The sequence below is a fragment of the Drosophila rhopaloa genome, unplaced genomic scaffold, assembly GCF_018152115.1.
Source record: "Drosophila rhopaloa isolate 14029-0021.01 unplaced genomic scaffold, ASM1815211v1 contig_47, whole genome shotgun sequence".
NCBI classification, from domain to species: domain Eukaryota; kingdom Metazoa; phylum Arthropoda; class Insecta; order Diptera; family Drosophilidae; genus Drosophila; species Drosophila rhopaloa.
In genome coordinates this window covers 3342328-3357134 of record NW_025335142.1, presented here as the reverse complement: position 1 = coordinate 3357134, position 14807 = coordinate 3342328, and the positions used below count along the sequence as shown (strand labels likewise).

General features: G+C 40.8%; 1 protein-coding gene across 31 annotated transcripts in view; it reads left to right on the top strand.

Moving 5' to 3' along the window:
- Positions 1 to 1292: 1292 nt before the first annotated feature.
- LOC108047040 (CUGBP Elav-like family member 4) overlaps positions 1293 to 14807 on the top strand; it is a 127645-nt gene continuing 114130 nt past the window's right edge. For 30 of the 31 annotated variants that reach the window (XM_044461731.1, XM_044461728.1, XM_044461726.1 and 27 more), the window contains exons 1-2: positions 1293 to 1627; positions 3081 to 3532. In XM_044461731.1, coding sequence (XP_044317666.1) covers positions 3473 to 3532 — 60 coding nt within the window. In that variant the 5' untranslated portion in view covers positions 1293 to 1627; positions 3081 to 3472. Of the gene's footprint in view, positions 1628 to 3063; positions 3533 to 14807 lie in introns of those variants that run through there. The other variant, XM_044461701.1, reaches the window with a different exon arrangement.

Below are 14807 nucleotides of genomic sequence, written 5' to 3'. Positions count from 1 at the left end.
TTGCGTTTCGCATATTAATTTCTTCCTGTCTTCGTGCGTCGTCATCAACATCAAGCTCATGATGATGAATTTGCCAACATTTCGGTGAATGGCATGCCTGTGTGGGTGAGCATTACCCATTCGCTCTCTGAAAGGACTCTCTTAAATGAAATTAAAACTCTCTTCCTTGCTCTTATTGGCGTAGCTTTCCAGCCAGCGTTGTTGTGTGTTTGCCCTTTGGGACAACAAGGAGGCAGCCTTAATCACATTGTGAGTCATGTGTTTCATAAATATTCAACAGAAAATTATCATCGCAATGATGAGCACTTCCAGTCAAAACAGAAAACGCAAAAACAAATTGTGAGAGCAGAAGCAGAGGGGCAGAGGAAGGGGCACTGGCACTGCTGAAACGCACATGTTTTTGCGATTCTCCAACCCGCTCGCGGTTCGGCCGACCCATGGAACTACCCACTGCCCACCCACACCTACACCCACCCCCACTCATCCCCTCGGCCACGCGGGCAGACAACCAGCCAGTAAGCCCGGCACATGGCTCTCGCGCTCTCCCACTCAGATGCACTCCGCTCCACTACACAAGACACCTTACATATCTAGGGCCCAAAAACTAACCGTCTGGCCGTCTCGCTCGCACTGGCCCCAGCCGTGTAGGGGGGTCTGGAGAGCGAGAGCGAGAGGGCGCTAGCGAGAGAGCCTCGCCTGCGCGTGAATCGGCTAATACGAGAAGTCACGATTTCGACAGTTCGGGGATTTTCCCTTTAGGCCTTATTGGGTTTTCCAGCCTGCTCTGCCAGAGTGCCGCTATTAGGTTTGTTTTTTGTGTTTTTCGGTAGTATTACAAGGGTTTTGGTAGCACTACAATTAAATGTTGGAGTTAATAGGCTGGCTCTTAGTATAGATCTCCTAGGAATATTATCACAACTATTAAATTATAGCCCCCGAAAGCAACAAGCTAGCCATTATCAGTGGTCCGACCCACCCCCCTTTTGAGGTTCCAACCTCCCTAGATCTTATAGAGCATACGCAACTTCGGCTCGTTACTGTTTTCGGTTCGATGGCAAACATGTTCGATCCAACGTTCGGCAAAAGAGCCGAACGGCCGTGGGGGTGGACCACCCACCACCCATTCGCCACCACGAACGTGTGTGCGTTGTTGTTTTGCCGGCGTGTTTGGCTGTTGCGTTCGCTGGTTCGAATTGGTCGGGTGGGCGTAAGTTCGTTCGGGTTCGGGTTCGGGTTCCGTTCGGATCTTTGGGGCTCTGAACGCCGTTGTAAGCGCCGTCCTTTTTCAGTATGATATTGAGTTCTGTGTAGTTAAGTCGGAATATTTCGTATAGTTCTCGTCGACTGTCGTGTGACATTTGTTCATCAATTCAGAAACGCATATTGAAACACAGCGATAATACAAATTACGAATATTCAACAAAATAAAAAAAAACCAAAGAAAACCAACCAATTAAAATTAAAAATTCAAATTCGCTTCAAAAATATATTACAAATATAACAACCAATTTAATCAAAACCAAATTCGCCACAAAAATCGCAAACAAAGTTTACAAAATTCGTTTACTCAATCCCATAACACAAAAAACAAACTACAACCAATTAAAATATATAACTGTTAAAATCTGTAAGCAAGGGCAATTACTACTAAGATCATCCTTAACTTATGCTCCAAAATATTTCCCCTAGATTCTTCTGACTCATTAGAACTTCTTCATTGGAATTTCTGTTAAATCTCTCCATCAGCATCATTAACATTAACTCCAGAAATAGACTGACTGCCGCGATAAACAAAACCCGAAAATAATTAGAAACAATTTGTAAACAAACAAAATTTCCAAATAGAACTGGGCAGAGAGGAAACCCAATTGCCGATCAGGTTGTTTTTCTCTCTTTGCCTCGGGCTTACTTTTTGGATATTTTTCCACGCTCTGTTTTATTCTCGATGTATTTTTTTCAATTTGCCTAGATAAACAAACGAACGAAAATTGTTTCACGCTCGCAGCACACGAAAACATTTTCAATTAAAATTTTGGCCCAAAAAGCCAACCAAACTAAAGCAAACCAAAGCAGAGCGAAGCACAGAAAACGTATCTCACATCGAATTTGAATATTTTGAGCATTCCATAATTTCGTTTCCATCTCCATGGCATTCCGACTCTAAAGCACTCGATCCCATTGAAACCATTTTTCGCCAAAATCTGTTTTGTTTGCCGTATTTTGTTGTATTTTAAGTGTAGCTGTGCCACTGCGAGCTGCCAATATATATGGCCCTGTTAATTGAATATGCACTGCTCTTAATGATTTTTGGCCAGCAAAGCATGGTTTTCCTTTCTTTCGACTGGGATTTGCTATTTCAGTTTTTGGTAGAACTTTTTTCAGTTGGTTAAAATGTTTTACGGCTTCTTTGATGTGGGCCGAATGGCCAATATTTACAGTAAATGATTTTCTCTGACCAAAAATCGAAATAATTTCGATTCTCAATGAGTGTTAAAATGGTCGTAAATCGCTTCACTACTTTTTGATATTTGTGTGAGGCAGCTTTAATATCTGGAGTGAATGAGAGATAATTACTGGTTGAACAAGAGGAGTTTTTGAGTGAATCTCTGTGAAATGTTTATTACCCAAAAAGGAATTGAAATATTTTTTCTACATTTTCTTTAAAGTGCTTAAAATTGTTCGTATAGTACTTTGTGAAGTGCTTGAAAATACATTTTTTCCGATCAGTGTTAGTTTCCTCAGAATTTGTATTCATAAAAGAATATTCAGAAACCTAAAAATATTTGCACCTTTTCAAAATTTTTTTCATATTTTCTTCTTTGTCTTTTGCAAAAGCAAGCCGATTCCTTGAATGGAAATGATAAATCATTTGCGTTGCCAACACAAATAAATATATCAATAAATATTTACCCCCGATTGATTTTCTTTCCATTCTCTGCAATCACCTCACTTCCAAGCAATTAAACTCATAGTCGAAGAAATATTTCTAGCCAACTGTACCTGGAAAATTATCCAATTCCCCATGCTTACAGCAAAAACAGACCAATATTCACGAAACACAAATTTTAATTCGATTTTAGAAACGAGCAGAAAAATCAGAGAGAGAAAGCAAAAAAGAGATAGAGAAGTACACGCGTGTGTTTAAATACTGGAAAATACAGATAAGATAAATTATTATAAACACTAAGCCATACACACATTATAGCAGGCTAAACCACACGAAAAATAACGCAGAGAGCCAAATACATTAAAATCAATAAGTAACAAGTACAGAAAAGACAGTTCAAGTGAAAAACAGAAACGAAACTTTACAAAAAAGTGCTTAAAAATATAAACAAAACCGAAAAACTCAGATAAATAAACAACGGCAATTTTAAGAGGAAGAAAAACCGAAAAGCTTCCAGAGAATCGGTGAAAATCGTTAACAATTTTTTCTCGCAAAGGCGCCACGTCCAAGAGCAAATCGTTCCATATGGTTCATATTATTGAATTGGTCGGCCAGCCGAAGGTTGAGTTTGCTCAACAAGTTACTGTGAGTATCAAAATCGAGAGTCAAATGAATTTTTACACCGCAGGACGTGAGGGGAGTGCCGGGGGGCGGGGGACAGTGGGGCCCAAAATGATAATAAATCTTGTTGTCCGCAGTCACGTAATGACAACTTAATACAAATACATATGCATACATCGCCGCACACACTAACGCACTTTTTATTATGTTGTTGTGACGCTTTTCCTCTCCATTTTACTTTTTTTTGTTGCCTTTGGCTTTGCTCAACATATTTTGACAATTAATCATTCGCTGTGTCTGTGTGTCGTTTTGTGTGCGAGTGTGGGTGATTGCGGTTACATTTTTTTGTGCGAACATTCGAAATCAGTGCGTCTGTGTGTGTAGGTCAATGTGAGTCTCGTTTTGACCGTCTGCGTCTCTTGGCCATTAACACGCCGCAATATCTTCACAATGACCAACATCTCCACTGGCTGCTATTCCCTTTGTTTCGAGTCCATTGGTCCCGGCTTAAAGAGCTCGGTGTCCTCCAGAGAAAACAAGTGCCACATAATCCAAAAAGTAGACTACAATCGGGTGAAAGATTAAATTGAAGACACGAACTTATGAAACTTTGGTTATTACTTTAATCTCGCGATTTTATAAATTTTTTTCTCAGATAATGTGCAATAAATTTTTAACTTAATTCAAATAATAATAAGACCTATCTTTATATAATATTACCAGTTCTTAAAGCTGTCCCACAGTTTTTCAATGCGTTAAATAAGCAGTTTTGTGCAGGGAATGTGTCTCTGGTTAAATACAAAAAATTAGCTTACAAATTTTATTTACCAAATCATTTTTCATTTGGACTCCACAATTATTTTTAATGTGCAAATAGCTTAATAAATTGGGTCTTATGAATATATTAATTATTAATTAAATAGCGTTTTCCTTGCTCAAAATACAAAGAGAAAAAACTTGCAGACCAATTTTCGTGCTTTCTCTTTTTAAAGTGCGTCAGAATTTTGTAGTGTAACAATTAAAGAATATCGAAATATTATTTTTCCTATATTAATATCATAAATCTCCCAATTCAACGGCAGTAGATTAGGATTTATTTATATTGCGCTTTGTTGAAATCCTTTCATCTGGCTTTGTATATCCAAATTTAAACAATTCTCTTTAACCATATGGATGCGTCTTTAACCTACATATTGATTTATCAACTTTTTCATTCACTTGCTCTTTAGTCTCTTGATTCCGGCCGAAAGTTGTCAACCAGCTTTGTGGAATTTACGAAACGAAAAAAAAACTTAAATTCTAATCGGATTTACATTTATTTCTGTTGCGTTGAGTAACTACTTTATGCCCTCTCTTTCCCCCCTATATATATCTGTCTATCTGTTTCACTTTCAGCTGACTGCTTTATCATATATGTCGTTGTTATTGTTGTTGTTGATGTTGCTCCAGTTGTCACCCTCTTTTCTCTTATTCCCTATTCTCTATTCTCTATTTTTTTGATTTTATTACATCGCCAACGCAGAAAAGTCTGTTACTCGGGGATATTGCGTAAATTTCATTGTGTATTTCACTTTTATGGTGGTGGTGGTGGCTGTCTAGGATCGGGCGTAGATGGTAGATGGGGGTTGCACAGCGCAGAGGGTGGTGGTGCGGGTGGTGGGTGGATGTAGGATGTGGGAGCATTAGGGTGGTGCGTGCTGCGTTAGATGACGTCGCCGGCGTTCTTTGTTGTCCTTTGTGCGTGCGTCCCGCGTCCTGTCTTCCCAATAACCTCCCTTCCCCCCACAGACACTCACACACACTTACTCTACTTGTGTGTCTGCCTTTTATCCTTGGCAGGGATGTTTGAAAGCCCTCCGCCGCTCTCCGTTTATCCTTACTCTCCTTATTCTAATGATGACACATGCGTTCTCTGTTGCTTTCCTCCTATCCTGCCATCCTGCGCTCCTCCTATTGTTGTTCAAAATTTTGTGCCACTTGTTTTGAATTTTTCCACATCCTTTTGTTGCTGCTCAGTTGTTGTTGTTGGCATTACGTGTTACCTAACTTGCTCGTTAAATGGTTAAGTGGAGCAAAGTCGTTGACACAGTTCTTTTGGGTTCCTTTTTCTTTCCTTTCGAACTGAACGCTTGCATTTTAGGCCATGACTCACAGACACGAACTTTCCGATTGAAGTTAAATCCTTCGATAGCCAGTAAGTTTTCTTTTGAGACAGTAAACCATCAAAGTAGACTGATTTCATGGGTTCAAATATTCTGATTTATTCACGAATATTTTGGAGAAAAAAGCTAGCCAGGGAATGTTATTAAATAGTTTGTCTTGTAATGCAGTTTTATATTTTGCATCGTAAAATATAAAGTAAAATTGGTTTAGTTATCTTTATTTTCGTCCTTTAAAAATTATTCTAAGATTTGTTATCTAAATTGAAATTTTTATTTTCGTCCTTTAAAAATTATTCTAAGATTTGTTATTTAAATTGAAATTCAAAGAAACCATGTGGACAAAATACAAGAAGATGAGAATAGTTTGCATAATCGTTTTTAACATACTCAATCCTATCTTGAAATATTTTTCCTTGCTCTTTTTTTAAATGCTTGTTTTTAATTACACATTAATTTATTTGAAAACTATTATACATAAGTTGTGAGACTGTAACTAAAATTCAGTTACTAGAAACGATATTCTATCTTCATTGGTTCTATTAAACGTGCAACATAAAGTTTCTGCCATCTTCTTTATAACGTTAAAGTTTGCCCGTTTAAATCTCACGAGATATTATGTGCTTCTAAAATCGATATCTTCTCTTATATCTATTTACATGTAAAGACAATTCCTCATCCTATTCACCTTTAGTTCCTTCATTATGTATTCTTTCATCTTTACCCTTCAAACATTATGCCGCTTCACTCCTAATCGCCTCTCCTTTGGCGGCGCTGTCTTGGCACTTGCCACTTGGCACAATCATACACTTAATTTTCCACTTCATTTCATAATTTTACCCTTGAAACCAATAATCTTGAGGAGGCCGAAGGAGTCGACCTGACTTGTCAGCCGCTGGCAGAACATACCTTTTGACGGCCCCTCCCTCCGCCTCCCGCAAAAGGACACCTGGGGGCGCATTCAACAGCGCGACGAGGCTAACACACACATGCAACGCTATTAAATTACATGCCACTGCAAATTACTTGAGAAAACAAAGCAGAAAAAAACAAAGAGTCGAAGGGAAAACAAGACAGACCGCATAGCGAGAACGCCTTGACGTATGCAACAATAATAATAACGGGTTGTGGTCGCCTTTTGTTATGCTTGGCTCGGTGTTTTGTAAGCCGTCAAGCATTTACATACCATTAGACGGGCCAAAATGGGAGTGGTGTGGGTGACAGGCGTATAAATATTGAAAAGCGCCAACGCCTTCTGTTCGCTCGCTGGTAATTGCTTAAGTCGGCAAATTGCCCAGCCTAATAATCATAAATACTACCTAAGAAGGCAAGGCAAACGACAAAGCGAAAATTTGTTTGCCAATGAAATTTTCTTGCGAGAACTTTGGAAGGGTTAGCACGGAGTTTTCCATTATGGGAATGTGCTTCAAATTGATTAGACAAGGGAAATGGAATTAGTATTCAGTGAATGAAGTGCATTGTAATCTAAATATATAGCTGAAATCCAATTACTCGAAAGACAATACGTCGTAATTCATTTAAGCTAAATAGAACGTCTGTTCTTGCTGGTTAGTGTCAGTAAAACAAATTCGACTTATAAACCTTTCAAGTTAAGAATCAGGATGATTAAAAATATAAACACCAAAATATTTCAAAATATTATTGGATACTGCAAGCTGAAGCTAAAAAAATGCTCTGAAAGTGCTTAAAAAAGATTTTAGAAAATTATTAAACTGATATCAATTTGTTTTGGCTTAAATATATTTTTAGAATCTATTGAATTTTAATTGTATGATAATGACATTAGAAAAAAAAAATTTATTGTTTAACGAAATTTACACATTGATATATAAAGTTGTAATAACAACTGTATCCTGTTTTTTGTCGTAAAAACTAAATTATGCAAAGCTTTATGAATGAATAAGCAAATGATCTTCTAACGCATTTTAATAGGAATAAGGAATCCAATCAAGTAAATTTTTTTAATTTTTACGGCGCTTCCCCCTTGAGAAATTCTAATGAAATCCTTTAGTTCTCAATTCCGCTACGCTTGGCAGAAATAATTTGAATTTTTATTATGTATGTCGAAGGGCACGCGCCTGAGACTTGCTCCGGGCCTTAATTTGAGTTTCTTGATTATTAGAGGTGACAGTTTTATAGCTTTGTTAACAGGGAGCAGAGACTGCACCCCCAGCCTTAGACCCAACAATGCTCTCTGGCCAACAGTTTTTGCTTCTTTTGTTGTGCTTGGCATGTTCAGCGCTGATTATGCTTTGTGCCAGCAGCGGGAAAGCGGTATAGCGGTATACCGGGAAAACTCACCCCCAGGCGGGTGGAAAACTTATCGCAATGGGGCAGGGACGAGGGTCGGGCATTAGAATTACTTGCGTGATTAACGCACACCCTCGAGCGTGTCCATTCCCATTCCAATTCCCATTCCCCGCCCCAACGGGCCAGGTCTTATCTATGGCTGCCTGCCTTAATTGTGGGTCTTCCATTTGACTATCGATCGATTTTCGATTCCATTCAATTCGATCACCGTAATGAGGCAACTTCAAAAGCTGCACAGCTCATTAGGTTTCCCTCTGTATATATGTTCATATATATATTGATGGTACCGCGTATATATATATTAGTTATATATTTTCCGACTTTCGACTTTACCCCAGCTCCGATTTCCTTCTGCTCCTCTGCTTTTGCTTGGGCTTCTGCACGTTTTCCTTTGTTTTGTTTATGGCTTCTCAAAATAGCTGAATCAAAATGTAAACAAAAGCGCAAAAATACCAAAAACGAAAATGGGCAAAGCAAAGGAAAATCTCGCACTTCGCTGCGGCGGCAGCTGCGTGCGTCATGTGAACAAATTTTCCAGATGCTTTTCCCCCGCCAGCACCACCCTCCCATTTTCCCACTGTACATCTGTGTATATATACTTTGCATACTTTTTAATGCCTTCGCCAAAGTGCAAAACCGCATGTAGAGGCCTTTAGCTTTCCACTTTTCGCTCTCTTTACCGGCCGAACAATAAATTGTATTTCTGTTTATTATTTATGTGCTGCAGCAGAATGTTTACGGTCTTTTGCATATATGTATAGACCCAGTTTTCCTTGGCACCTTACACACTATATACACTAATTATTTCCTCTCACAACATCCTTAATCTTATTGATATTTGTACTCGGAGTAGCTACTTTCGGTCTAGCTCCATGAGTATACTGCTTATTGTTTTTCCACTTGGCAAATAAATCAACAAGCCACAAAAAAAGTGAAAGGAAAACTCGAATGAGAGAGGAAGCCGAATGTTTACATTATGTTTACATTATGCAAAGGGAAACTCGGCAAACAAAACCGCTAATTGTCGATAAACAACCAATAAAATACAAATTTCCCAAAAACATTTATCAAAAATAATATAAATAATAACAATAACCGCACAACCACACAGGCGAACACACACACACACACATGCACCAAAGCCAACACTCGGGGGCGATAAATAAAAATGGCAAAAGGAAACTTGGAATGAGCCTCGTCGAGTGGGTGAAAAGCGGCGACTGAAGGAGAAGAAATGTATGGAAAATAGTGTTTGACAGCTCATAAAAAATAATGTCGTATTCATTAAGGGTGGCACAACCTGTACGCAGGGGGCAAGTTGCCAAAAGCGAATTCCATTTTATTTACGACAGGAAGCGGGCCAGAACAGCAACAGCCACTTGGAACGCACGCATGCAATGCGAATGGGAAGTGGCTGAGTGTGAGGCGAGTTCCTGGCCAGGATACAGGGGAATGGGGCTGACAGTCCAAGTCAAGCCAGAAATATTTAATTGAAACCCACCCAAAGGAGACACTTGGGGGACACTCGAAATACCCTTTGCTGGAATAGGGAATTTTAGATTCTTGAATAACTTTAACTCCAAACGATTAAGCCTTAAAGTCCAATAAAAGTATCTACCAAAAACTAAAAGCTTCTTTAAATCAATTTGATTTTAATGAAATTGGGAAAATCAAATCAAATAATAATATTTCTTAAAGTTAAAGTTTCTTATATTTCAGTTTTATCCAATCTTCTATCTAAATTGTTTCCTTTTATCTTTTTGCCTGATAAACACTTTTTCATCTTTAAAATATGTAAACACCCAAAGCTTTAAGTGCAAGCAAACAACGTTTCATGACATTGACAATGTCAGAGACTGAACTAATGAGGGAATGATTGAATGACACACTGACAGAATGACAGTTTTCCTTTTTGCCGGTGAGTGTGCAGGTGTTTTACGATTGTAGTAATTTTTTTGTGTTGTGTTGCTGCCACTGCTTTGTATTCAGCGTTTGTTGTTAAAGGTTTGCGTGCTGAAAGTTTTTGAAAGTTGTTCAAGTAAACACGACGTTAGGGAGGATTGGGCTTGGGGGGAAGTGGAGGGGCAAGTTTGTTGGTTGAAACATGCAAATGTTACAAGGTGTTATGCTTTATGTACATTTAATTGAGACTTATTAGGTAGTGAAGTGTACGATAGTTAAATGCGGTTGCTGCTGTTGTCGTTGTTGGTTGTTTGGCTTGTTGATAGTGTCGTTAGTGGTGCCCGAAAATGGGGAGGAGGGGTTGTGTTTTTGCCCCAGGGTATCTGAACTTAAAGGACTCTGAATCAATAATTTTCCAGCTAAACTTTGTTCGGGGTACCCTCTGCCTTTGGCTATGTGGCTCAAATTTCCCATTCTCTCTTCGAATTCAAACCTAATCAAATGTGTTGTAAGGAACAGCTCTTCCAAATCTTTAGACTGTTGCCAGAACAGGGGGAAATTGTAATGGCAAAGTGCATACCTTACACTGAACGCAACCGACGAAATATGGAGGGAAAGCCGGGGAAAATAACTCAGAAATGTATAGTCAGTCCGTAACCTCCGCCCCATTCCATTGCCCCTTTTGGCTGCATTAGACGCCGCCACTTCAATGCGCATTTCAAGTTTATTTTCTCGATTTTCTGCGCGTACTGTATACTGGTGTTCCGAGTTAGTTGCATTTTTCTATTTTTGGGTTCAAAAATACAAAAGCACGAACGGATTCCCCTGCCCCTGCGGATTGCCTTTCAGCATTTTGCTTTCTATTTTCAATAGACGTCGTTGCTGTTGCTGTTGTTGTTGTTGCTGTTTTCTTGCAGCCGACAAACAATAAAAATGATGCGTTGTATTGCAAAAGCGCTGCTGTCCACACCAGACCTGCCCCGCCCCCCCACGAAAAACACCCCACAATCGCCCACTGTTGCAGCATATAGCATATGTTGCAACTCTGTTGGGCGAAACGAAAAAGCGGAGGAAAAGAATGAGGATGTAGGGAGTGTCGGAGTGTGGAGGAGATTTTGCACCCATTGATATTGATGAAAACGACGTCCAGTTACAGTTCGTTGGCTTTTGCTGCATTTTTCAAGGGAAAATACGAAATGGAAGGCGAAACGGGGGCCTTGCAACAGCTGAGGATATGCAAATGGTATACATTTTGTCAAAGCATAAAGACTATGTTTGGCAGGGATATAAAAAATACATGACACATGTACCTCCCTGCTACAAAATGCCGTTCGCAATGGCGAGATGCAGATGGAGATGGAGATAGAAATGCATATGCATCATTTATCCACTGACAGAGGAAACGAATAGTCTGAAATATCCCATCCGAAAAGAGAGCTGACTCTCCAATCTCAACTAATGTTGCATTCCTTTTGAATCCGTTTGTCTCGGACTGGGATTAGATCAGACCGGAGAAGAATAAGTTTGTTTAACCTAGAAGCGAAATATAAGAGGGCTAAGTATTGCAACCTTTTTGTTCTTTTCATTGTTTAGTTAAGGTAAAATCCTAGAATTACCCCTCATAAATAATTATGCTAGTCTTAGACCTACAATGTACGATTACAAGTGTAAAACTCATACAACAATTTGTTAATTGAGAAGCTATCTATGATTATTTGTTAAATTTATTCAGTATATTATGATTGCATGTTAAATTTCTTCTTATATCCGCTTTTACATTAATTCGGACATGTAAATGATCATTGATTTTAGAGAATAGCATTGCCATACGATCACTTTGAAAGTCTGTTCCTCTGGATTTCTATACTCATCTCTGGTTTACACCTAATCCTACATTCAATTTTCCGCCTTTTCCTAACTAATCTGCAGTGCCTCCTAGCAGCACCTTCTATTGTCCGCCTGCCAGGATTAATTTAACGCTCGACGCACACGCATAGCCACCTATTTTCCTGGCCCCAGGACCCCGCTAAATTGTCACTAATACACCGCCTTGTGCTCGGCAGTGCATGCCCTTGCACATAATTCACGGGGAGCGGAAACCGGGACTAACAACTGCAATTGTTGGCAAGAAAAAGAAAACTTAATAATTGCCACGGCGCAACACTTTAAAGCCCCGAGACCGAGTCACATGTGCTGTCCGAGGCCCGAGAGTTTTATGCAAATCTTCTGCCATTCGCTGGAGGTGGAGACTTGCCAAGTGACAATGCAGGACCAGCACATACATCCACACCCACGTGCTGAAAAGATACACAAAGCAGGACACTCTAAGCCGGGGAACTCCTCCTCTTTTGTTGGCAGTCCCTTGGTTGTTTTTTTTTGTTGGTTTTTTTTTGGTTTTTTTCTCCCCGTACATTTCATGCCTTCGTTTATATCCTTTTTTGCTCTGTGCAAGTTTGTGCAACTATTTTCCATGCGCATGGGCACAAAAAGGCAACCACCGCACGACTACCACTGCCAACTATGAGCCCAGTCTCCGCTGTCCCCCTTCGAGCTCCCCCCCACGACCGCCTCCTTGGATCCCCTGTGGATCCACAACCCTTAGCCCAGAATGTGGCCAGTGGCAGGCAGCCAACCAGAGCGTAGAGCAAACTGGAGCATTGCAACTATTTATTTGTTGCAGGGAGGCAGGGATTTTTTCTATTACGCGCTCGTTTATTACGGGAATTCCAGCTCGCGCCTAAGTGTATGCAGTTTTCTTTCCCTTCCCTTTTTTTGGCTGGCAGGACGAGGGATTTTCTTTAATCAGTTGAACTGCCATCGTGCCTTTGTCGCTCAAAAGACAGGCCTGCGGTCAGAGAAGTCTTGAGCACAAGGGCTTTTCACCGCTTTTTAAATTCCTGCAGCTCGCACAAATTAAGCGAATCCCTGAGCTCCCCGTTTTCCCCGATTGATGGCCAACTGTCAATTGCTAAGCTCCTCAGTCAGAGCCTGAATCACAATCAAAGTCGGAGTCAGTCGTTGGCCGGAAAGTTCCGGAGAAAGGCGAAAGCCCCGGGAAGAACTGCTAAACCGGAGACAGAGAATACGAGAAAAAGATAGAGAGAGAAAGGCCAAAGAAAAAAGCGGAGAAAGCGAAACTTTTTAATGATGTAAAGTACAAAGTTTTCTGTCTTGTCGCTGGCGCAAGTAACTTGAGTAAACTTTGAGTTATGCCCTCCCAGCCATAGATGCGAATCCGAGGAATCGGCGGCGACGGCGACGACCTCAAAGCGCAGTCGACGACATCCTTTCTGCACCCACAGCCAGGACATCGATCGATGCGGCTGCTGGTATTTTGTCGTTTGTTAAAAGTTTTCAACACTCATTTTTATTATGACATACGCGAGAAGTACGAGCCAAATTAGTGGCAAATGGGGGAGGTGTGCGATGGCAATGTCAATGGGTGCGCTAATAAAATGCCAATTTGCTGCCATTGAATGGCTGCTTTATTGGCCGCCATTACAACTCGTACGCATAAAAGCCGCTGCCACATCCTGAAACAACCCATACACCCACGCACACACATGCGTGCGGAAGGACCTCTTCGAAGTAGCATTTTATGACGGCAACATTTACACGCATAAAATATGCATGATAAAACTTTGTTGTTGCAATAAATCAGCCACGGCAGTGGGCACCCCAAAAAAATTGTGCAACCTCTTGCTCGTCCTGATGTGATTACAAAACCATTCCGACTGGAATCGGGAGAGGGTATCCCTTATTTATGTCCTGCGTGATCCGAGTTCATAGGGATGCGGTTGTAATGAGTTCCTGGCGCAAATCAATTTCCCAAGCCCCCCCCAGCACCGCTGTCAAACTACTTAAACTGCCATTAAACTATCGAGAGTGAAGGATGCGAAATATAAAAAACTTTTTTTTTCCAAGTTCTTCAATCAGAAATATTATTAGTACAAAAAAAGACGCCCTGCTTTGTTAGAGGTGCAAATGCTGGCTCACAAACAGACAGAGCAAGTCGCCTGCTTCTCCTCAAAAGCTTCCAACTTTTTTGGCCATTGTGTTTTGACTGCCTTTGTTGCATGCATAAAATATTTATGCGCTGGAAAATATGCAGCAACAAAAAATGGGTGGCAAATACAGGGCTGCCCCTCCATCCCCCCTCCCCGAACTTTTTGCCATGTGCGTGCAACTTTTCACACTCAAATGAAATTACGGGGGGGAGGAAAAAAAGGAAAACTTTGCTACTTAAATGTAGCGCTCTCTCGCCACTGCTCCCATTCTCTTTTTTATTGCTTTCTGCACTTTATCAACCATTTTGCCATGGCTCAGTGAACGCTCAATTGCCGGCTGTCAGTGGGAGGGAAAGAGACAGGGGCAGGCGACGGCCAGGGGGTGGGAGGCGTAAACTTTTCATTAATAACGATTTTCCATTAACTATCGATTGATTTCGAGTCCCCAGGACAGCAGTAGCAGCATCCCGCCACCGGCAGCAGCAACAACAATGGGGCCGCAGTAGCAGTGGCAAACGCACTTCAGACAATGCCTGCAACCGGCAGCTACAACAACAACAACAACACCGCCATCACCCAACAACACTTGAGTCTATTTAAAACGCAAACAACAATAAACCGCCAGGGGTGAGGGGTAGGGAGAGGGGGTTGAGAGGCTCATAACCGAGGACGACGCCGCCGCCGTCGACAGGAAAAACTCATTGAAAAGTTTTTCTTTTTTACACTTGGCGCGCTCTCCCGTTTCGCCAGGACCTCCATTCCTTTGCCCCCGATCCACACACCTAAGCGGTGTATCGAAGGAGGAAGTTTTTAATTTTTTATCGCGCTATAGCCAACACGGGCTGATATGCAACGAACCTGGTTACGCTTGTTTAGGAGGAGGCTACTGTTTGCCAGGAT